The 25192-nt window shown below is 41.5% G+C and overlaps 1 protein-coding gene across 1 annotated transcript in view; it reads left to right on the top strand.

Annotated features, from left to right (window-relative positions):
* The window catches only part of LOC306971245 (PDZ domain-containing RING finger protein 4), a 55192-nt gene that overhangs the window by 13797 nt on the left and 16203 nt on the right, over positions 1–25192 (top strand). Inside the window, exons 2-3 of the mRNA XM_079567460.1 lie at positions 19328–19581; positions 23847–23949. Of these exons, the coding sequence (XP_079423586.1) occupies positions 19328–19581; positions 23847–23949 (357 nt within the window). The remainder of the gene's footprint in view (positions 1–19327; positions 19582–23846; positions 23950–25192) is intronic.

The following is a 25192-nucleotide window of genomic DNA, read 5'->3' as shown; positions in this document are numbered from 1 at the left end:
AATACTACGCTGACAGTAAAGACAAAGGGAGAGAAGGATATTGTACATCTAATTACACAATGGAGATTATTTTTTTCACTCAAACTTGGCTGTAAATACTGTTTAAGTGGCGCTAGCCCACAGTTTGCTTTGCCCATTAGCCTGTTAGCTTATTTTTCGTGATTACATTAGTGTGTACCGGGGCCTCCGGGTTGGAGGAGGGAAAGCTGCAATTGCTGTTTTCTGGCCAGAGAAAACAAGGGAAAATGAAAGACCCCCCCAATCATCCCATTAACACTTGTATTACCCCCAGAGGAACTACGAAAAGGAATTATTAAGGTAAACAAGTTACTTAGTACTGCTTTAAAAAAAACAAAGTCAAAATCAAACTAATAGTACTAAGTGTGCCACCATCCTAACTTTCTCACCCTTCATTATGTACAACCACAGGGTATACTGTACAAAATACTGTAAAGCATCATCCTAAACAGAGGAGCAAAACAAAATATTGCAGATAATCTTGTATATACTCTTGCAGTAGTAAACATTCATTGGGACCATATGTGTTACAGCCCGGTGGGAGGTGGGAGGGTGAAAGGGGGGAGATAGTGGACGGAGTTAAGTGTCCTAACTACTAAAAGATGGAGATGGTGTAGTGAAAGCGACTCGAGCAGAGGATCACAGTAGGAAGTAAGAGAAAGTTGGTGTTTTCTCCCCCGCAGCTCAGCAGTCAGCCCCACACCTCCCACACTCCCCAGGCTGACGTTGGGCCACCTGCCACAAGCAGCTCATGCTCCAGAGTTTCTACTGTCACTACTGAAGAAAAGGTGCTACCTCTGCACAACAACTGAATATTTAGATTTGAATTAAAAGAAAAAAAGGTCAAAGTGTATGAAGTCAGAGAAAATGATCTTGCTGTTGGTTTTAACCAGCCAGTAATTTCAAATAAGTTTACAAAAGAAAGTCGGAAATTTACTTTGATACAGCACATGCAATATTTAAAACAATCTCTTAAAATTGTATTTTCTCCATCATTTTAATTACCAGTACTGTTTTTTTTTTTTTTCCAGTGGGGACAGTGCGTGTTGAACATCTGCAAACAATTATTTTAGCAGATTTATCACTTTCCATCTGTTGCCTCAGACAGGTGATGAGAAGAGCAGAGACAATAATATACAAATCACATCACATGACAGAATAATGAATAATAAAAGGCCAAAATCTAAAAATGCTCACTTTGTTTTCTTTAATAATTTCATATTTTACCAATTTATCATTTAACTTCAGTTGGTTTAACATTTAACAGGCCACTTTTCAGTAATTTATGAGTAAAATTAGTGTTTTTGAGAGTCGAGGTGGTTACAAGGTCAACAGCTCCTTAATGGCGCCTTTGGACTCTGGATCCTCCAAACAAAAATTACTGGCAAAATAGTATATTATCATACACTCGAGTTTGAAGCGCGTAATTGCACCCAGTGACTCTTCACATGCGTGTCTTTGGCCAACTCGGTGCAAGTGCGTGCGATGTGTGTAAGGATGACCCCCTCTGTCAGCCCGCCTGTCCTGTGGATTGTGAGAGCAGTGCAGTCTGGGTAATCTCCCGGGAGTGCCAAATGCCGGTCCATTAGTGTCAGCGGCACGTCACCACCCCAAAGTGTCATCGGTCGTGCCATTTTGTCCGCAACACTTGTGAAGTGGGCAGGGTTTCTATCATCGCACAACGCTCAACTCCAAGCAGCATATATGAAATAACAGAGCTATGGAAAAGGCAGCCAGTAGAGTGTGTCTGATTTACATTCAGCATAGACAGCCACATAAAAGGGCAAGAAAATTGCTCGGGATTACCGTGTTTTTGGGGAGACGAGACATGCGGCGTGAACTTGATTTGCGTTTTCCCTGCAGCTGTCAGTGCCTAGGGGAGGCTAATCAATAAAGGGATGTCTGTTTTTAGACAGTGCATTTGGGCAGAATTAATCAATAGTAGAATGTGTTTTAAAGCACCAAGGGAGTTGCGTGACGGGGTCAGCTACATCCTTTTACCTGCGGGCTGCTATTCATCAGGGGACTGGCAATTGTACTTGGAAGCTTATATGCGGTCCACAGGGAGAGGCTATGCAAGTATATGTGGATGTTGTTTGCACACCAAGCCATCATATCAAGCTCAAGGGAAGGAAGGCTGCATTTCAGGGAACACACAGAGGCTGAAAATATCCCGGTTGCTTGGGGGAAATGTATGTCTGCGATTTTTTTTTATTTTGTAAAGAATGAATTTGGCAGGCGCATTATTGAGGGGAGTTTCTGTATCCTCTGTTTAATGTCTTGGTCTGTGCAGGCGCTTACAGCATTGTGACTGCCCCAGGTGTACAGCATATACAGCAGATACTAGTGCCAAAATAGATATCATGGCCACAAGCCGAAGTTGTCATTCAGAGTGACAGTATATTAAAAACATAATATTTACGTCTTTGAGAAATATGAAATATAACAAGTAATGTAGAATATAGAGCAAACATTTGTCAAAAGCACTTTTTTCCTTTCCTGCTGTGTGTGATACCAAGTATTCATACAGAAAGAAAATAGCCTAGTGTCTCTTTCAGCGACTTAGGTACATGAGAGTAGCAGGTGGGAACATCAAAAATAGCGACACACATTACCCAGGTTTTGTTCGGAGAATTATGTTTTTGGGCTTTCCAAAAGATTTGGAACAACATACTGGCACAGATGGAGTACAGAACATCCTGCTATTATTTATAATATGTGTTTTGATCACCTGCCTGTCACAGAAATTTGAGCCAATGTGTCTGGGTAAGCATGTCTTCATTCCACATTTGCATCACTGCCAAAATACCAATGTACTTTTTTTTTTCTTTTTTTTTTTTTTTACCTACCCTTCCCACTAGCCAAAACTCAGACAAAAGTCACATGAAAACATCTTGATTTCATTGAATAAATTAGTTTAGTTTTTATTTTATTTTATTTTAGAACAAATTCAATGTAAGACAACAAAGTCTTACATTTCTCAAACACTTTTGATAGCAACAAGTCAATGTTGTTTCTAAAATACCAGAGGATACATACATACTGTACGTTTCGATTCCATTAATCAGCTTTATTCACATTTACAATTTGGCTCAGCGCATAAGCCACAGGCTCCCGGCTGCCTCTCCCTCGGCCACTCTACTCTCTTCTTCTCTTGTACTCACACTGGCAGAAAATGAAATGTGTAAAACAAAGTGAGTGGAAGCCAGAGTACCAGATGTGAGCTTGCTTTGACAGGTTGCCCCTTTGCTACGGGGGACCAATTAGCATTTATCATAACCAACTTCTGCACAGCAACTTGTCTGTGTGTTTTGAACCCAAATTTGTTCATTCCCCCACACAATATGGTTCATATTTTATTAGATTCACTAATTGCCTTCCCCTACAGCCAGTCCTGCTTGCTTCCAGTCCGAGAATTGTGGTCCAAATCGCAATGGAACAGACGCTTCGCTCCCAAACAGTTGCGCCGATCTAATTATAAAACACTAGGTAAATGTTGAGCAGATGCCCTCGGCCTCCTCTCTGTCTGCCATCGAGAGAAGCATTTGCTCTCATTCTGGTGTTACAGTGGATCCACATGGAGAGGCAGTCTTCGCCAAGTGCCTGCCGTGATATAAATGACCCCAATCGCTCGCCAACCCTGTGGACTGTGTTTGTACAGCAGACAAAAGGGTGTTCTCTTTAGCTCTCAAGCACTGTGTCTGTCTGTGCTGTGGTCAGACTTTTCTTTAGACTAGCTGCCGTGGGAGTATTGGGAAGTAGTAATGGCCTTTGCGTTCTTGGGCCTTGCATTTGGCCGCTCTTTGCCACGATTATACATCTGCTCTTGCCAGACGGAGGGAGGAAAGTACAGCAAACAGACAGCGGGGGGTGAAGGAGGAACTCCAGTGTTGCAACCTTTGAACCATTCAGCCAGTAACCGCGGGGTGCAACATTCCCGTTTACATATATGGAACATATAGAATATACATAGTTGTCCAGTTACATGCCTATGCTACTGTGTTCTTGGAAAAAAACGTAATACTAAGCTTATTCTACATGCAGCTTAAACTAACAATGTATTCTTTTCAGAATGTGTGCATTTGGAAGTACTATTAGTACTACTAGTATTATAATACATATACCGTATTTTCCAGACTACAGGTCGCACTTTTTTCAGTGTTTAGCTGGGGGTGCAACTTATACTCAGGTGTGACTTATATATCAAAATCTATGATTTGACATGTTTGTTATTTTCATACTGACAGTGGCTATAGGGCACTCTAGGCTTGTGTATCAGTATCTGCTTCTCCTGTACCACTGAAGAAAGAAAGCCCAGAACTGAGCCAGATGAGACAGGACTAACAAAGAGAAATACATTATATTTAGCTATTGCTTATTGTATGTTTTTCTGCCAATTTGCAGCACTAATATTGATCAATTTTCTCTTGCTCTCGACTTTACCCTGGTTAATGTCTAACAGGCAGCTCATTCGTTCGCTGCAGGGGTCCTGACTGACCTCTTCGAACTTCTCAGTTTATTATTTACACTGTCAGAGCTCCACGTGGCACTGCCTGACCTCCACACTCAGTCCCCCACTAGACAGCAGCTGAGCAGCACACAAAGAGAGGGCAGCGGATAAGGGAAGAGCGTGTGGCACTTGAAGAGTCTTTGTTGTCAGTATATGTGTCTCTGTGTGTGTGTATGTGTGGTGCATTATGTAAATAGTACTGCTGTTAGAAACTATACTAAACTTAAACTACAGGCACCTTAAACAAAGAATGTGTTGATTTGTGCATTTGGAAGTACTATTAGTTGTAGTACTATTAGTTGTAGTTAGACTGCCCATATACCGGATTTTCCATACTTTTTTCAGAGTTTGACTGGGGGTGCGACTTATACTCAGGTTATACACATGTTTGTCATTTTCACACGGACAGCCGCTAGAGGGCGCTGTCGGCTTTTGTACCAGTATCTGCTACTCCTGTACCACTGAAGAAAGAATGTTTGGAGTGAGCGAGAAACTTGTGACGGACAGGCGAAAAGTGGAGGTACTGAAGAAAACAAAAAAAGCTAATTGTGGGCTAAAGCTAGATGGCCACAGCTAGAGGAACGAGTTCGCAAATGAGAGCTTTCACACCTGCTGCCGGCAGAGGCTTGTAAACGGTGCAGTTGCGCCTCCATGCCCAAGCAGGTAATTGCCAAGGCTGGTCCGACTTATATTCCGGAGCGACTTAAAGTCCGCCGGAAAATATGGTTTACCAAATCTCAGCAGCAAAGCAGTTAGAATCTCCCACTACAGAGTTTGACTGAGGAGTGATTGAATAATGAACTTATGACTATCAAATGACTGCTTGAAAATCTAATATGATAGTTGTATCACTTGCATTGCCACTAAACATCTGGAATGTTGATGATGATGTGTATATAATAGCTAATTTTAAAGGTTAACCTAAATGCGAGTACACCATCCTAGTTTTTCCTTCTTTTTCCATGGTTTTCTCTGACGATCAACTGCTGTTTTGGCAGAGGAGCTGTCCTCTGCGCTAACGCTCCTGACCTGGTTCAGACCTGTCTGTGTGCTAGAGTACAATACAATACCTATACACATCCTATCAGCTATTTGGATTAGAAACATGGTTGCGCTATATCTTGCCTTGCTATTAAAGAATCTCGCGCACACTTAGTATTTAAATAACACAATAAAATGTATATCTTTAATCTCGCCGAAGCGTAAGTCCGCCCCTAAATGAACGCACGAGTGAGGCTGATTGCTGTTGCGGTCCCCTTGAGCCTCTCAGGAATGAGGACAAATGAGCAGAGCACAGTGTGAACAATCCTTTATTAGAGCCATTATCCACAGACGCCGTGGTCTTATGAAGCATCGAGGCAGCTCTGTTGTCCCATTACTGTAATACTTACGGTTCTCAGTGCAATTACACGCAGGTCAAGAAATGTTGGGTTTATTTTGTTTGTTGTTTATTTATTCATATTTATTTATTTATTCATTTGAAAGGGAGCAGCATGCATTAATAAACATGATTAAACAATGTTGTAATTGTCTTGACAGAAAAAAAAAACCTCTGTACTATAGCGCATTAGCAAGTTTGTTAGTATAGTCTAATAATGTAGTCTTTGTGATTTTCAGCTTTGTACCAACTATCGCCCCACGCATACTATCACCAAATCATCCACTCCGCCATCAGCTGCTGTATAATATTAACACAAGAGTCAAAATATTTATGACGTGCCAAAGGAACCCTCTGGTGCGTGTCCACAAGCTCCATATGCTAAACAACAACTATATTTGGACCGACTTCAAGACCTGGCAGAATCATTAGTCAAGACGATGGCTGTGTATATTTTTGTTCATCTTTGTGCTCATACAACACCAGAGCCAGCTGTTTCTAATCAAGATGAGTTTGTTGCTTGTTTTGTGAATACATTAAAATGCCAGGTGGAGGTTTTTTTTTCATTAATGTAGCCTCCATCAAGAGCAAGAGTAATGTTACAGCTCATTTACTGCGCACAGCTTCAGGTCACACAGAGCCGTTTTGACAGATGTTTCATTACCTTCAAAATAAACTGTCACTAAACTGTCACTATCAGAGAAGACACCTAATCTGCCTCGAGACATCATCCCGGGTCTTCAGGTTGTAGCTGTTGTTTCTTCACTCGGCTATAAACTTGGAATGATGTTTAATTCAACCAATAACTGCAAAATGTGTTGTTGTTTTTTTTAAATCAATTTAGTTAGCGTATTTTCCGGAGTATAAGTCACACCAGCCTTGGCAACTACATGGGCATGGAAACGTAACCGGACCGTTGACACGCCTCTCCCGGCAGCACATTGTTTAAGCTCTCATTTGCAAACTCATTCCTCTAGCTGTGGCCATCTAGCTTTTAGCCCACGATTAGCTTGTTTTGTTTTTTTCATTGCAGTATGAGCAACCTCTGCTTTTCGGTAGTCCCTCACAAGTTTCTCGCTCACTCCAAACTTTTTGTTCTGCTGCTCGATTACAGTTTTTTTTTTAATCTTACAGGTACAGGAGTAGCATATACTGGTGCACAAGTAAGTCGATATGTCGCGCCCCGAGCCTCTGCAAAAAAAAAAAAGTGTGACTTATAGTCCGGAAAATCCCAAATTTTCGATCTCAAAAGTGGCTAAAACAGAAAATGACAAACAGAGGACAGTCTTATGGACATTTTATATTTGCTAATATTTCACACCTGCCTGCCCTTTGATTTTTGCATCACTGGTTATGGATGCATGTTCTCTCTCTTAAACCAAAGACATGAAGAGCTAAAAGTGAGGCTGAATGGCTGGGTGTGCATCAACCGTCTAGAGCCACCAATGAAATAATATTTGTAGAGTTTTATGATTTAGAGAGAGAAATGTGAAGCACGACATCCTCATGCAAACATTGAGATATTTACCCATAAAGACATGCCATTCCCCTTGAATATCTACTCCACATACTCCTCTGAGCCCCCAGTCTGGCAGACACAGGTAGTCTTATCAAGTAGCTCATGTGCTGCGTGTAATTTTTCTTCCCATTCATCCAGCTGTGCAATCATGTCTCAGTAGGAAGCTTGGAATTGCATCCAATTTCCTCTCACTTCCCATTTGTTTATCGGCGGAGGGACCAAACGTGAAGTGTGTCTCGAGTGGTTCCAGGGCAGACCGTAGACTCTCTCTAACCCCTCAGACTGTGTGTCTAAGTGCCCAGCGGGACCCTGAAGCGGATTGATTGCACTGGTGATCAGTCTTAGGAGATAATGTCCCGCCTTTAATCATGCATTGTGCGCCTGCTCCGTACAAGGATAAGATTATCATCAGCAGCTTCATCACTGTCTCATTGGAAATGCCGCTCCTAATTGGACCAACTCTGCTCCCTTAACTCCAGATGACTTCTGGGTTTATTTACCTCTGTGTCCTTTGGCTAAAACACTATTACTTCGCTAGTTTGTTGCTGAATAATTAATCCCATTTTCAAATAAACCCTGAAATTAGAAGATAAATCTAATGGAAAAACGTTCACAATATGTTCAGTAAAAAATATTTAACGATGACTTCATAAACCAATGACAACAGTGGCCCCAGAAGTTTAAGTAAGTAAGTAAGTGCTTTATTTGTCATCGTACAAGCATACAACGAAATTGTGTTCAGTTGTTAGCTCTGAGCCGCTGCGACTGAGCCACTGTGGGCCAACCTGACATGTTTTTAGAGGAAGAGGAAACCGTGTCCCTGTTTCAGAGCGTGGTGTCCTGCACTGGTCAGCTCCTTCACCTCCTCCTTCCTCTTCCTCCTGCGCAGCTCCCTCCGCCCCACAACAGCCTTTCACCATCTTCTGGGAAGAGCTTAGGAGTTAATCTGTTTTATTCTCCAGTGAACGTCCATTAGCCAGTACAATAGTAGGGACAGAAGGCTTGAGTGGCTTAGCTGTGAGTCTTGCCTGGATACCACCTCATTTGTCCCTTTTTTGTTTTCTTGTGACGCCTCCACTGTGCTGCAGGTGTGGGGGGCTCTTGGTGCCTCTTCAGTGTTTCAGAAGAAGAAATTTGTTGGTCTCAAATGTCTTTAGCTCATACGCTAGCTGTTTGATTCCCTTTCCGACCACATGCAAACTATCAATAAGCAAGATACCGCACATGTTTTCTATGGTTCTCATAATGGTTTGCTGCAGACTGTGTGCCTTAGCTGTGACTTTGTAGTCTCATCTTACTTATCAAATCGGAAAATTGTTGAAATTCCCCATCCTGACCAGATTTAGACTTTTGAAGAATCCATATGACATACCAGTGCCTACAATGTCTATAAGAGTCACGTTACATGTCTTCAAATAGAAATGCTAATATATATGAATAGTTGTAAAACAGTTCAATCCTAGTTTCTGCCTCGGGGGTTGTTGGCTGCCGGCTGCCCATTATTACTGCTCTATGTGACTTCTTAAATGGCTCTTTAACAAATCAAAGATATGGTCGTATTTGCAGCATGCAGCGGTGATCCCTGTGGTGCTGAGTGTAGCCGACTGCTCCGGAGTCAATAACCCTATATTTATTCACATGGCACCTGAGACGCCTGTGTTTTATAAGCGTGGCACTTCATCAAATGTACTATACCTTCCAGACATACCTCCCTCTTTTGAAACATTTCCACTGATAAATTAAGATTCAAAGATGAGTTTGGTTGCACTGGAAGCTGCATTTGGAGTTCAGTGCACTGCGCCTGGGGCAAGCATCAGTAATCCCGCTCTTTTGTTCCCTTTGACATTGGCAGAATTGACCAGACTTGCTTGGTGTTAGTCGACAAGGCACTTTTCTGCTCTCATGTCAAGCCCTTTGCGACGGTAGACATTTGTAAAAGGGGAATGTCTTTATTTGCCGCCGCAGGCAAGATACATGCTGAATTCTGTGGATACATTTCTATTTGGACTGCAGAATAAATCACAAATGTAACTTTATTGTGTTATCAGCAACTGCCACATCTGCGTTACAAGCAATGCAACAATGTTATGGTCTTTGGTTTTGACGCTGTGTCTCTGTTCATATTGCCTTCAGAACTCCAAACTCTCAAAGTATACATTCAGTCTTATTTCATTTGGGATTTTACCTTTTACTTTTATCAAAATCAGTGTTTCTCAAACTGTGGTACAGCCCAAGCTCTTTTGTTTTACGTGGGCTACTTCACATACTCTGCAGTTCTTTGATTCTCTTTTGTGTTAGTTCCTCTGTTTTAACTAAATTAGCCATGGTTTAGTCCTGGTTTGTTTCAGTTTTAAAATTGTTTAGCTCTAGTTGATGCTTGATTCAGCCCAGTTTTTTTTTTACCCTGTTTGCAGCACTAATATTTATCAATTTTCTCTTGCCCTCGACTTTTCCCTGGTTAATGTCTAACAGGCAGCTCATTGGCTCACTGCAGGGGTCCTGACTGACCTCTTCGAACATCTCAGTTTATTATTTACACTGCCAGAGCACCACGTGGCACTGCCTGACCTCCACAGTCCCCCACTAGACAGCAGCTGAGCAGCACACAAAGAGAGGGCAGCGGGTAAGGGAAGAGAGTGTGGCACTTGAAGAGTCTTTGTTGTCAGTGTGTGTGCGTGTGTGTATGTGTGTGTACGTGTGGTGCATTATGTAAATAGTACTGATCTGCTGTTAATTGCTTCTGCTGTTAGGATGAGGATCTTATATGTGGAGAAAACAATTTAACGCCTCCCTGGATTACAATGAAGCCATATTTATGAATGGGGCAAGACAAACAAGTGGAAGAAAATCAGGAACAAAGTGCAAAAACTTGTGAGAGATGCAAAGAAAACACTATAATAGAGGAAACCGGAGCTGAATTTAAAAAAAGCAAAAGTCCAAAGCAGTGGTGGGTCTGCACCATTGAAGTATACACTACACTCACAAAGAACTCGGATGGCCTGGAAAGCATCAAATCAAATGTGATTTCCATACCAGTTCTATTTCCCCCCAGGCCTGTGTGGGGACAATACAGGAAATAATCATAGCCTGAAAAATTAAGCCAACTTTGTTATTCCAATGTAAAAAACAGCATGCTTATCTTAATTCCCAAGGCCAGTACCACCACAGCTGTACATCCCTGGACAGTGGCAGTTGATAGTACACAATCTACAATGGTCAGGGTCCTTCTGGATTGGGTGGATCATAGCAGGCTAATACTCACTCTGGCCAACTTGAAGCTATGCCCCAGAGGAGGGGTCATCTCTCCTTATTTGTTCCTCCACTGCATGTCCACTCATGAGACGTTCTTCATGGACACCATGGACATAGGATACGCAGACGACATCAGGCTGTCAAGGGCAATTCCTCTCAATAAAGTTGAGAGTGACAAAACCATGGCCCTGGAGGCCTCAGTGGGGTGCAACAAAGGTCAGGTTGCACTGCTGGAGAGGGTGCAAAAGAGAGCTCTGAAGATCATCTCTAGAGGAGGAGCCAAACCGAGGTACCCACACTGCAGAGCAGGAGAGAGAAGGCTGCTGTGAAGTTGGTCAGAGAAGTGGGCCACAGTGGACATCCACTGCACCAGTTGTTGCCTTAAACCAGATTGCAGAGCTTTCAGAGACTTTTGCACAGTGGTAATAAAATCTCAGATATATCACGTTGGAGCAGTCTGGGTGTACAATCAGATCTTTATATTATAAACTATGTTTTAATTATTAAATGTTTTATTGTAAGTTATTGTTGAAACTCAGTCTTTGACAGAAAGCATGTATTAATTAAATAAACCTGAAAATTCATTCTGACATTCAGGGCTATACTGTTATACCCACAGACAGATGTTGCCTGACCATAACAAATTTTATAGGCCCACATGAGTGCCAACACCAGTAAAGTAGCAGTTTTGATCAGCAGTGGCCATTATTTGCATATTAAAGTTACTGTGTTGCATATGTATGCAAAACTACAGTACTCATGTGTTCTCTCTGTAAAGTCATTAGTGCTTCCACTTTATCAGTGACTCAGGGTCAATTTTCTGAGCCAACATCTTATGCCCCACTCCCAAGCCTGGAAAAATGGAGAGCATCTGGTGTCAAACATATGCCAAATGAATATGCACATCATGGCAACCAAGGAGGCAGATGACTTGCTATGGCTATACAAGAAGGGCCAAGCCAAGAATTTGGCACCATTTTCATCCGTACGCCATATGTTCTCACGAGGGGCTTCCCTGTTGTGGGTCAGAATTTAAATGTGGGTCACATGGAGGTCAGATGAAGTTCAGCTGTTTGAAAACCATTGATTAAATGCATTGCATAGTAGATGACTTATTCCCCCAAAACACATGCCATGATTGAAAGAAAGTGTAAAGTAATATGTTAACATGTGAGTGAACAGTGTTAGAGGCAATGTAGTTTACAGCGGCACTTTGGCACTAGATTGGCTCTAGAAATAACGCTGTATCGCCATTTTCATACTACAACATACGACAACGTGGCTATGTTAACAGGAAAGCCTATTATGGTCCATTACTACCCAAAGCATCTGCATCACCTCACTTCTGCACATATACCAAAAGCCATTTACTCTCTGCCATTATTGTGGAAATAAGTACCTGCAAAGTGCACCGAATGGACACTTTGGGGTTATTTGTTGCGTTCTTTTATGCATTAAAACTCCCTCAGATGGCACTTTCATTCATCCTTCTTCTTTCCTCTCTGGTTCAGTAACACTGGCCTCATGATTCTCTGCAGTCAGCATATGGACGGCACCATTACTCCTTACAACATCCTTTCACACCACACTAGCCCATTCCGCTGATCTACGCGACACAAATACCGTCTTCCCAGTCGAACTCCCTCCTGCATTCCCCCATACCAATTACCAGTTATCTCAGCGCGCGAGTTGCTTCATCTATTAGTTATTCATCCACCCAAGTGTGCCTTTTTACACTAATTTGATTTTCTCCCTCCAGTTTACATTAAAACTCACACAAAGATGGGGAGATTTTAAAAGTTAAGCACAAAGATTAACGGTGCATCGCTAAATCTCTTTTGCAAATACACTCCGCTCGCACCATTAACCTTGAACGCGCTGATTAACTTTGCTCCGCTGTTCCCAAATGAGGAAACCTATGAATAATTTCATAATCCACCCAAAATATGATTTTGGAGTAATCTAATATGCTGACGGGAACCAAATTAAAAAATAAAATACCGTTGGATGTTAGAAGATTATGAATTTGTCCAATTTCTAGTGCTCATTTTCTGGTCAGACAAGATCGGACAAAATGTTTGGCAGTTTTCTACAGGCTGGGTTTTACCATCTCAAAAATAGACCAGAGCACAGAGGAGCATGATGTTTTCTGACCTCTTTGCAAACATCACCACACTGACCAATGATGCCATGCACTAGCACTACAAAACCTCTTACTGCTGGTACTCAATGATGTCATTATTTGTAATAGCCTTTAATCTGATCTCTATCTTCTCATATGGCCATGTCCCTTATAAAAGTTGCCCTTGTTCTGTTCACTCACAGCTCAGACTGGACACTGACTGTATAAAACCCAGATAGTGAGTTTTACCACTGATTGAAGGAGGGGATACGTCGAACAGGTCGGACAGTGAAGGGAGTATGATGAAATTCAGACCTCGATGATTACTTTTTTATTTGGTTTTACTCACATTGCATTGACAAAAACTAATGGCGAAATTAACACAGCATCCCATAAGTCATAAAAGTTTTATAAGAAACAGGCAATACAAGTAAAGCTGGCAATAAAGTCAACACTACCCATAAGATTGGTGCTGGTGAAACAAAATTGGCAGAATTCATCATATAATGTGAGCAGTGGCATGCGGTAGCTTTAATGTGAGAGCTGGCCCTGTGTTTTATGAGGCTGGAGGGGTTAACCCAGCAGCAGCCTGTACTGCTCCTGTCGACATGATGAGGAGATTGTCAGATTTCCCTAGTGCCCCTCTCTTGCCCTCTCTTAGTTTTATGTCATTGGAGCGTTGTAAGCCCGCCCCACACTGTCCACTGGTGATTTATGAAGTCATAAGGGCTGCACCGCGGCGGACTTTGGACCAGTATTTTATCCTGACACTTATTATTGAAATGAGACATTTGGGTGTTAGGAGGGACTCAAGACGTTCTCATACACTGCCCCGATGAGCTAGTCCCTTCAGATTTCATACTTCTTCCACGCTCCTCCGGGAATATTTAATTCCAATCCTCCAGCGAGTGTCTTCATCGTCACAATGGTTTTATTTATGAAATTGAAAATTGAATTCCTTGTGCTGAATAGAGGTAAAAATAACTGAAAGCTGAAGCGCTCTGACAGCAGTCCCACTGTCTGTCTGTAATGTTCAGCTGGAAATCAACTCTTGGTAAAGTGGCTGAAAGTAAAGTAAAGAAGTAAAGCTTGTGTTGTGACTGTATATATATAAAAAAGAAACTCATAATAGCCAGAAAATGACTTGGAAAATGGAATAGATTTTTGTCTTTACCTTGTGTATTGCTCCATGAGAAATGTCTCCACATTTGACACAGGCTTCAGGGCAACCTGTCCCGAGTGCCTGAGGCACAATTCTCCGGGTCTTAAACAAGGTACTTGGTCAGGATTACCTGTGAGCTTAGCATGAGCACATTTTAAATTGACTGAAGAAAGTAGTGGTGGAGGGGCGTAGCAACCGTCTTTGGAAAGTACATTTTGGCTGGTGTATTTGAAGCATAATTGTATAAAAAAAAGATAGTGACAATACAGCACCAAAAGTTCCTGTTCTTTCTGCACTGACACGACTTGTATTCTTTCGTTTCCATTCTCTCACTGCCCTTCGTGTCACACAGCCCAGCGGAAACCCCAACACTGCGGGGTCATGTTTGGTGCTTTTAAAAGCCCAGATGAAACAGGCACGTAATCAGCATCCGTAAACAGTGCCGTCCTGAGGCGGTATGACCTGCATGTTCCTCTCTTCCTCCATTTGCCTGAGGACAAAAACACCACAGGCCCCAAACAGAGCAGCAGAAGATGTTCATGGATTGGGGAGTTGGTACACATATAATGATTAGGAAACACTTGTGTAAAGGTATTTCAGCTACTGCTAAAGTTGAGAATTACCTTAAGCTGTTTAGCTTCTTACTCAGCTACAAAATGAGTGAAGGCATTCTGACAGCTCACTCAATCACACCCATAAGCCAAAAAAACATAAACATTTCATTAAGATTCAAAGTGCTACACCGCAGCCATGAAGCGATGTATGCAGTTAATTTGACGGCATAAAAAGCTAATGGACTATTAGAGCCTTGCTTCTGCCTGGGGCTGCCTTACTCCTGCACGAGAACTCCATCAATCACTTGTATCTGTAACTCCCTGTTGCCAGCATCTGCCGAGCGAGCCGGCTGAGGGATAATGCACATGAAAAGGCATTGACCAGAGTTGACATCAGACTGATGAACTGGCCACTCTTAGCTCATACTGACACTACATTCTGCCCTGGGTCATTTTGGGATATTGATGGCAGCCCTGGAGGTAAAGTGTGTCTTGTCAAGCTGCTGGGTGTATACTTTGTACTACAGGTGTTTTTGTTTCTGTCAATCTTCTCTTTAATGCCCTTATTCTGTCTACTATGGGCCTCAAGGGGGCACCAACTTTGTATCTCACTTATTTACTTTGCTCATTTACTGGTCAAATATGACGACAATACAAGGAAAAGTTGTAGGGCAAGTATTTGTTGTAGAAAGTGGAGAGCAGAAATCCGTTTCAATCAGTGGTGCAAAAAATCACTGTATGTATCTACTGTATGTAGCAACAAACTTACATCAAAGTTATCCACATATTTTCCTCGAGGCAGCCTTTAGCACCACAAAATAGTTACCTTGTTACTCTTAGTTGCCCCGCGAGTAAACAACTTCTGATTTTCTTCCATCAATAGCCGCCGCGCACTCCAAAACCAGGAGCAAAAAAAAAAAGCGAGGGTTGATCCCTTTCGATTCACCGCTAAGCTGCTTTTGTGCGTTAGTTTTGGAGGCAAATCTGCTGGTGGTCTCAAGGGCTTAAACTCAAAACACACATCTCACTCCAGGCTACAGCTGCTGCATATCCTTGTGCAAACACACGGAATATGAATCTCGGCCCAATTCCTACGCCCACAATCTCTTTTCCCTCAAAATTTCCCTTTTACCTGATCATTTCCTGGCCCGAGAGTAGAGCAAATCCACTTTATATGAATAATCATGGTGGTTTCCTGGAGTAGTGAGGTAATTCATGTTGACTGTTTGCATATGGAGCCACCCGGGCTGTGAAGCGCTCGCAAAATCTGTTGGCCACAAATTATTTAGCAGCAGTTGTGGTGATCAAGTCCATTGCATGCATTTCAGGATAAACTTGTTTGCATACTTACCGGCTTAGGATATATTGAAATGTGTAAAGCTTTAGTTATTTGCAAAGGCATACTGCAGCATTACTACCATCCCTATATATTTTGCACATCACCCATAGCATACTTCAACACCCCTTAAGCCACGTTAATAAATCTCCTCTTTGGTCTTCCACAAGGCATAGCTGCGCAGCCTATTCTACCGCAGCTAAAGTTAAAAGAGGCCAGACTGATATGCTTTTGGAATTTATCTGATGTAATCGTTGCAGCACTATACATAGCGCTAATTTTGCCTCCACCCTTAAAGGTCCTCTACCTTTTTTTTTTGTTGCCATTTTTGAAAATCATCGATCTTTGCATGCTGTCTGCGCTGTGTTACAAAAGCTGGCCAGTTGTTGTTAGCATCCCCGTGATAGATTCAGTGTGAACAGTTAGGATACTGTGGCCAACAATTTTAACCTCTTGACCCCCACGTGAACCGGGCACATTTCCTCCAGTTCGGCGTCACCCAAACATCAAAGCGTCTTCGGAAATTCAAAAGCGCCAAGTCACAGCGTTGACAAAGGGACAAAAGAAACGACAACAAAAGAGCAACACAAATATGATAAAAACGCAACAACAAAAAGGCACAAAAATACAACGAAAAAAGCAATGGAAAAAGTGACATAAATGCAATGAAAAAAACTCAAAAGTGATGACAACAAGGAAAAAGACACATTTAGATCAGTTTCATTGGTCTTAGCTTTCAACTGAGGCATCACACTGACCTATAGGCTGTAAGCTGCAGTCGAGAAGCTTTTAGATTTGGGTAAAGTCGAACTGGAGAAGATGTGGGGGTTAAGAGGTTATGGTCATAGTTTAAAAATGGAAAAATTGGGTACAGAACTTTTAAGTAACTTTATGTTATTGTCATTTTCAATTGCATTTAAAGGTGAAAAGCGTCTACAATGACAGCCACATGAACTAACAGACTGTACTGCATACAGCTGTTGTGTCACTTAAGGACATTTGCCCACTGGATGTAGACTTTCTGCTCTCACGGACTGCTTATTTCCAATAGCATTTCGGTTTATATTGCGCGTCAAAGCTGTCCACCCGGTACCTTCATGAACAGGTGGAAAGGCAAAAAAAAAAAAAAAAAAAATCATTATCAAGACATTTCACAACAATGCTGGAAGCGCATCTTCTGTTGGGATGAATTCCGAAAAGTATTTAGAAAGCTGTAGCAATCCTTTACCATCTGTTAGATAGGACTTTGAGTCTAGTCAACCACAAAACAAAGAAGTGTGGCAGAGGATTTGGAGAGGAAGACACCGTCCAGGAAGTCCCTTGTGCTAGAGTTAAGGCTTCTTAATATTCTGCTGTTGATTGGTGGATTAATTGTTCCATCTGGCTGTCGTGGAATAAACATTGTGCTGAAAAACTCCCAGTTTTTTTTTTGGTTCTGTTGTTTTATTGTGGTTAGGAATTGGATGGAGGAGGAGTAGCGCGGATTGGACGGGCTGTACCAAAGGGATAGCTGGGAAATGCGGTCATTTTTCTCTTGTCATACACCATAGACCGCCTCGTTTGTCTGCTCCAAGCCCTTTGTTTCCTGTTCCAAGATGGCTGCCCAAGTAGAAGCCTTGGGAATTGGGTCCTGAAATATTATTATAGTCGCCCATGTTTCTCTAATATTGAAACCTAATGTATGTGCGGCAGTGTTTAATAACTGCTGACTGGACAGAAAGCTTTCAGACGAGGATGGAGAGAGAGATGAGGGTATGGGAGGCACAGAGGAGGTGTATTTTTCCCGACAAATTGCCCCGTGGATACTCGGGAGGAGCGTTGACCCACTTTATGGAGCGCTCAGGTGATTAGTGCCGCGCTGCTCTAAACAAAGGTCGCGCGAGGAGGCAGAGGAGCGGGCCGCTACGACACGAGCCCAGGGACATGTGGGAAGTGGATGCCGATATGGCTGAGGAAATAAGTGAGGGTTTGTAGGGCGTCCGGTCTGTCCCAAGAGAGGGTGAGTGGAAGTAGAAGGAACAAAAACTGTACACGCACAAACACTTGTACTCCAGTGCCATTAAAAGCGTGGCTGAATGAGATGTGATGATAATGTGAATGTGTGTTTCCATAGGTTATAGGCATTTACGTTTCTTTTGCTCTTTGAAACAAGTGAACCCGTTTTGTGTGTGGGATCACAAAGCCGAATCACAAAACCAGGCTAAAAAGTGTGCTGTGTTGTTTTGCATGGATCCATATACACACTTTGTATGCTTGCTTGCAATTGTTCTTTATTCAAGTTTGCGGGTGGCTTTAGCCCTGCTTTTCTGTCGGGAATATATTGCATTTTCTAAGATTTTAAAAACTCACGCTTTTCTTTTGACTCTGTGCCCTTTGCTTTATATCTTCTTCTCCAGCTACCACTATCGAATACAAATCATTTACCCACTTTGTATTTGAACTCTTTGAAAGCAGTCCGAGCGGTGTGCCCTCTATCAAACGCATTTAAGTACAATAGTCAGTATAATTATCCAGCCCCCCCAGCTCCTTTTCTCTGTCCTCTTGTGGTTATCTAAATCATTATCTCAGATTTCAGCAACTGGACCAAAGCGTATTCTCTGAAGGATTCCACACTCAGGCTTTTCTCTTTCCAAAGAAATTACTGGCGCTAAATGAAGCAATGATTTTCTTTCTATGTGCCAGCTGAATAGTGAGGAGGCTTTCCAATACGGGAGAAGTCCTAACCCTTCATTTCCAGGAGATGAGGGTGAAGATGGACCTGATAGAGGCTATTTAGACTCTGATCTGGCTATCAGATAATGTTGCCTCAAAGCATGTGTTGCTCTGTGTCCAGAATTTGAAATATATCCTCAGAGCTTGGCTGAATTTTTTCACCTAGCACCTTGCATTTTAGTGAAGCAGCAATGTTTCCCATGCCCCGGAGATGTTTTGCTGTTAATAATCGGCCAGTTGGCTACAAGTCTGTTAGAGTTTGGAACATCATGTTCAAAAATATTGGATGGCATTTAGTTATATTTTTCATGAAAATCTGTGAGGAAAATGTATTTTAAGAAACCCTGAGGGATTTGTCAAATATCCAATCTCAATGTTCCTCACCTCATAGAATATTTGAATCTCCAAGTACCTCTTGATCACTATCAAATCCAACTAAATTGTAACTAAATTATATTTAAAATGTCTTTTGCTTCTTACATCAATAATATTCGGTATCGCTTTAGATTAAGGTGTGCTCATTAATTATTAATAAGCATAAGTAATCATTTTAGGGTTTGGGTAAGGTTGGCTATAAGCGTATTATTAATGGCCTATTAGAATGTTAGCAGATAAAAGTATAATAAGATAAAATAAGAGATATTGCTTATTAGTACCTTATTAATAGTTAATGAGCACACCTTTATATAAAGCGTTACCTAATATTCCTCTTATTACTCACCACTCTTGATAATGTTACCAATGTTTACTTAATGTCTGTCCAGGTGAATGGGAAGGAGCTGTCCAAATCGAGCCACGATGAGGCGGTGGCGTCCTTTTGCAGTGCCCGGGATCCCGTCGTGGTGCAGGTCATCCGCAGGACCCCGAGCGGCCGCCCCCATGGCCCACCCCAGGAGATCCATGTGGTGGACGTGTGCACTCAGACCGACATCACCTTCGAACACATCATGGCTCTGGCCAAGCTGCGGCCCTCCACCCCCCCAGTGCCTGACGTCTGCCCCTTCCTCCTGTCTGACAGGTACTGATCCCACTGCTGGAAAATACATTGGTATTTAAAAATGAACCTCGAACTTAACGCTGCTTTTATTGAAAATCAGACTAATCATACTTTTGAAATTTGATTAACCACAATTATAAACTTTAACTTTAGTAATTATTATATTCATTATTTATGAGACAGAGCTCCTCAGGCCCACTGAACTAACCTGTGATGACCTGCTCTGCCATTCAGGAAGTCGTTGTGCATCATGCTTGCTCAATAAAATACCAAAACCGAGAATATGAAAGCCACACTGGTAAGACAAAATATTATGACCTCCTAAGAGAATCACCCACTGTGCTTCACCTCTGATTCTCACAGGCTGTTCCCCAGGCATCAAGTCTTTGTCAACTGGCCAATAAACAACACCCACAGTGGTCATAATGTTATGATGATTAGTCCACACTGTTGAATCCAAGTTGACCAAAAAAAGCCAATTACAATCTTGAGATTAGATGGCAGTAACATTATAAATGATTAGATAGCGTGCATGGTGTCACTGAGTTGATACCTAATTACTAAATGTAATTGGATTCAAGGCAATGAAGCAGAAACAAGTCTTTTTGAGAGACTCATATTACAACATTAGTTGTGCGGAAATTAATATTTTAAAATTCAGGCAGAAATCATTCTGACCAAAAAAAGAAAAACAGATTTATTTGGATAAGTGAGCTGCTTGCCATCCTTTGTGTTCAGCGCCGTCTTAAGCAGTGACAAATGGAGGACACGCTGAAAGATAATCATTAATACTGTTTACTGTAAATGATTAGACACACTGGTTGACATTGATGAACAACAAAATAAACTGCAAATTGTTACACCTCAGCTCTGCGGGGGTGAAGGGAAAGTAACAAAACCAAGATGTTAAATGGTAAAATTAAAGTTATCATGTATTTTAAAAGGAATGTAAAGGTTAATTGAACAAAGGTTGCAAAAAGATTCAAAGCAAAGCTCAACAGAATAAAACCCCAAACCCAAAATATTTTGCAAAGGCAAAAGCAGTCTCAACAAAGTCACAAGGACTCCGAGTGTCTCTCACTACAAAATCACTATTGAACAATGTGACAAAGCACACAGAAGTAGACACAGAGCAAAAGCATCCTCCATTATAACACACTAAGCAATTTTATAATGGAATGTGGTTGTGGGTACAATTCCCTTGTTCCCTGTGGTCTTTGAGTCCTTCACTTTACAGTAGGTACTCTGGTCTGCCCTCTCCATTTCTAAAGACAGGCCTGTGTTAGATGAGCTGGTGTCACAGCTGAATTTGACGTTCGGCTCTGTCACCTGTAAATCAAAACAGGGAAAGTGAAAGGAAATTAAATACATTAAAAATAGAAGAGAAGTTAATGCATTTTACAACTGCTTTGTGTCTTCAAAAATACTTCAAAGCCAGCCCAGCAGAGTCACATTATCATATCCCAACTCTCTTCTGGGTGGTGCTATATTTCAAAAGGATTCTTAAACTTTTCTTTAGGGGTTTTCCAGGAAAGATGTGTGTTGTAATTCCCTCTCCAACATTTTAGTTTATGTTATGCTTATCACAAAGGAGCACTAAAATGTGTGCCGCGCGAAGTTTAGGATAGAAATATCTAGGTTTCCTCTCGAGGGAGCAAGACGGTGGAACAATGAGGAGTTTTATTACAGAAGTGAGCCGTGATTTAATACAATTAAACCAAACTTTGACAAACTCCTAAATTACTTTTATAGTCCCTGGTCTCCTTTCTTTAGGGGACTTGTTTAAATGGCGATATCGCAGAATCAGTCAATTCTCCATCTGGATTTTTATTGCTGCAAATTCCATTTCAAATATCATTGTTATTGTCACAAGATATGCCGTGTAATGTAACTATCCCCCCACAGGTTTTCATCCACTAAATGAAGTTACGGAGCATGTTTTATTCCAAGTCGCAAAAGCTTTACAAGGTGATTATATCGAATGGGCTAATAAACAAGGCGATACATTGGCCACTAGAACATGCTACCGCAGCCTCAGGCCTCCGCGCAGTTGTAATCAATGCCGGCATCCATAAAACTCCCATATTATTTACTTGTCTTTGCCTGACAACAGGTGCAATTCAATAAACAACATTTGGGAGATGTAGCATGATGCTTAATGGCACTCAAGATGGAGTTATTGCAAAGGGTGGAAGGAAAAGTACCGAAACGTTTTTATTTGGCTATATTGGTGCAAATCAGCCGTAATGTCTTTTTTATTGTGACAACCCTTGCATTTTCAATTGCTCGTGTTTATATTAGGCGGAACTTTAGCATTCAGATTTGCTTCAGAAAAGAAATCCCTGCACTAAAGCTCTCTCTGCACTGCTACCAGCCTAAATCATGTGTTTTTACCTATACACAATAAGCAAATTAAAGGTGCATAGTGCAGCTTTTTATGTGGAGAAAAAAAAAAAGTTGATAATTGTGTGTATTTGAGCTTGTAGTGAGCCAGCAGCTGTATGAGTGGTCAGCATGGCGCCTTTACTTTCGATCACAGTGGTCTCTTTGATGTTCCAGGATCAATTGTTTGGAAGTTTTCACTGCTGACTCACTACAAAACCTACAAAACATTTGATCCTGGAGCATAAAAAGATGCATAATGCACCTTTAGAGGGACAGGATGGAAGTTGACATTTTTATTCGTACTACTGTCGCCTCAGGTGTGACGCGTAACTGCAGTTTCTATATTAAGCTCGTGCATGACGGCACTTCGGACCCGAATTAACGCCTTTTTGAGTGACATTGTAGGATTTTAGCGGCAGTTGTGGTGAATAGGTCTGGGCTCATGCTACACATTAGGACAATGGGGGAAGAAAATGCATCAATTTAACATTTTTAAACTCTGTCTAGTCCCTTTAAGGCAGAACTAAGCAACTTTTGCCCCTAGAGGCCATAAGCGCCACTGCAGGTGTCGTAGCATATTGCGTTTTTTTTACTCATTGATTGTCCGTGAGAGTAAATACTACGCTGACAGAAAAGACAAAGGGAGAGAGGGATATACAATAGAGATATTCTTTTTTCACTCAAACTTGGCTGTAAATACTTGAAAAGTGGTGCTAGCCCACAGTTAGCTTTGCCCGTTAGCCTGTTAGCTTCTTCTTCGTGATTCCATTAGTGTGTGTATTGGGTCTCCGGGTCAGAGCAGGAAAAGCTGCAAGTGTGGTTTTCTGGCCAGAGACACCAGGGGGAGATGAAAGACCCTCCAATCATCCCATCAACTACGGAAAGGATTTATTATGGCAAACAAGTTACGAAGTTCTGCTTTAAATTAAATCGCTTTAAATTTTAACGGTCAACGTTTACAGGAACTAACAGTTAGTTGAGTGAATTGAGACACGCATGCATGGCACCAATACCAACAGTCTTTTGGGTAGTTGGGGTGCCTGACCAATTTTCTTTTACAAAACCTTCCATTTACCACATTAGAGTGTATTGGACTGCCGCACACTGTTTGCATTTGATTGTTGTGCTGCTTTAATGGCCAACACAGTGCAAGTATGAGTGTAATCGGGATTGTTTATTTCTGTGTGTTCCTTCTCTGTCTGCCAAAGTTGAACACGCACCTGAAGCGCTCAAATGATTGATCCACATGAACAATCTGGATGTAAATGAGTTGGAGCCGCATTCAAGAGTTTAAACGTAAATCATTCCTTCTTTCGTTGTTTAAAAGTGTGAAAGACCGGCCACCCTTGTTTCGATTTACTGTTTTGCTTAACACACATAAGATAAAATAGGACTTTATTGATCTCACAATAGAGAAATTCACAGAGAAAACACACTCTAATAATTGCTAACATTTATAACATTGTGCTATTATGGCATAAAGATGTTTGACTGAGCTGTCGGGCTTTGAAGCTATTTTACAAAAGCCTCCCAGAAATCTTAACAATGTCCCATAGAGAGCCGAATTTCATTGTCATCATCTTGTGGGGGATTCAAGTTGCTCATTTTGTCACACTGATTTTCTCTTTGCTGTGAGTGAAGTACAATAGTTGAGCACTGTACAATGTGGGGGGTTTGCGCTGTCAAGTGCATGAAGTAAATAATATGCGGTTATTAACAAGGGGCTGTACTTTTATTGCACGCACTCAAGCAGAAGTGAAAGCCCTTGACAAATCCTTTATTCTGCACACAGCCAAGACAAAGGCGAGGAAATCCTGTCATTTAGAGGCGCTGAAGTCTTTAAAAAAGTAGGCGATGTTAACGCCCAGCTCCCCTCCCCTTTCTGTCTGTTTGTCTGGCAGCTGCCATTCACTGCACACTGTGGACCAGGAGTACTACGAGGGGACAGCCTACCTCTCCCCGGAGGCAGTGGACGCAGACAGGCCTGAGGAGTTTGAGTACGAGGTATGTGCAATCTGTCATCCATTGGACATTTCATGCATAATTGTGACTTCAAATTATTTTGGGGGCCTCAGTATGGAAATTTCAAGATACATGGACTTTTTACGTTATAAAATGCAGGAGGTCAGAATTAAATCTGTGTGAATGCAGTGAAGAACTACTCATGTATGTTTTTGAGGGAATGTGGTTAAAAGCTCAAAGTGACTTTTGCATTATATGTTTGAAATTCATATTATAATTAAATTAGAGATTCATAATTTGTTATGCACTGGCATATCACTCTCTCACACAGTTCAATGATTGTCTCTCTTGAAAAATATGTGGTTATAAATAATATCACTATCTTTGTGCCGTTGGGAGAAATAGGATTATCAGCGTCATAACCGACCATATTTTCTCCAGTTTTGCTTTACCCAAATTTTAAAGCAAAAAACTGTCAAAAGAGCAACACAAATTGACAAAGTGCAAGCAACAAAAACATGCCATAAACATGACAATAACACAATAGAAAAGCAACAAAAACACAACTAAAAAGTGCCAAAAAGCAAGGAAAAAAGTGATGAAGAAAGCAACAATAAAATGACAAAAACACAACGAAAAAACAACGAAAATCAGACAACAAATGGGACCAAAAAAAGTCAGGATCAGTTTTGTAGGTCTTAGCTTTCAAATGAGGTGTTACTCTGGCCTATAGGCTGTAAGCTCCGGTCGAGAAGCTTCTAGATTTGGGTAAAACTGAAATGGAGAAAATGTGCTTTGTTAAGGTAAGAGGAAACAAGCTTTCCTGGAGTTTCCATTCTTGAGATCTAATAAGTTGTAGCCACATAGCCTACAATATAAATAAAAATAAAATCTCATGTTGAACTGAATATTTGACTTCACTCTTTTCCACAAATGCACCAATATGAACCGCCTTTATTGCGACCAGAAGAAGCTTTTAAAAACTCAGGGTTTGGACTAAAATATTCCTTCATCCTTTTTTTCCGAGCACCACCTGTTTCTCCCAGTACATTAGACTGTAAATGGTGCACCTGGTAATACAAGCACCACATGCTGAAACCCAAATGTCTTTTCTCCAAATCGTGTCCCTCTCTCTCTCAATCCCCCCTTTCTCCCTCCATATTTAATGATGCCTAACATTTAGCAGCAGCACACAAACTGTAATTGACTCTCCCAGCTCATCTCAGGGGGACAGTTTTGACAGATGATCGGTCGCGCTGCAGACATCTTGACAAGTCTCTGGGTA

This window comes from Gobius niger, assembly GCF_951799975.1.
Source record: "Gobius niger genome assembly, chromosome: 12".
In the NCBI taxonomy this organism is placed as follows: Eukaryota; Metazoa; Chordata; class Actinopteri; order Gobiiformes; family Gobiidae; genus Gobius; species Gobius niger.
The sequence above is the reverse complement of the archived record's forward strand: the minus strand, read 5'-3'. Positions and strand labels throughout refer to the sequence as shown.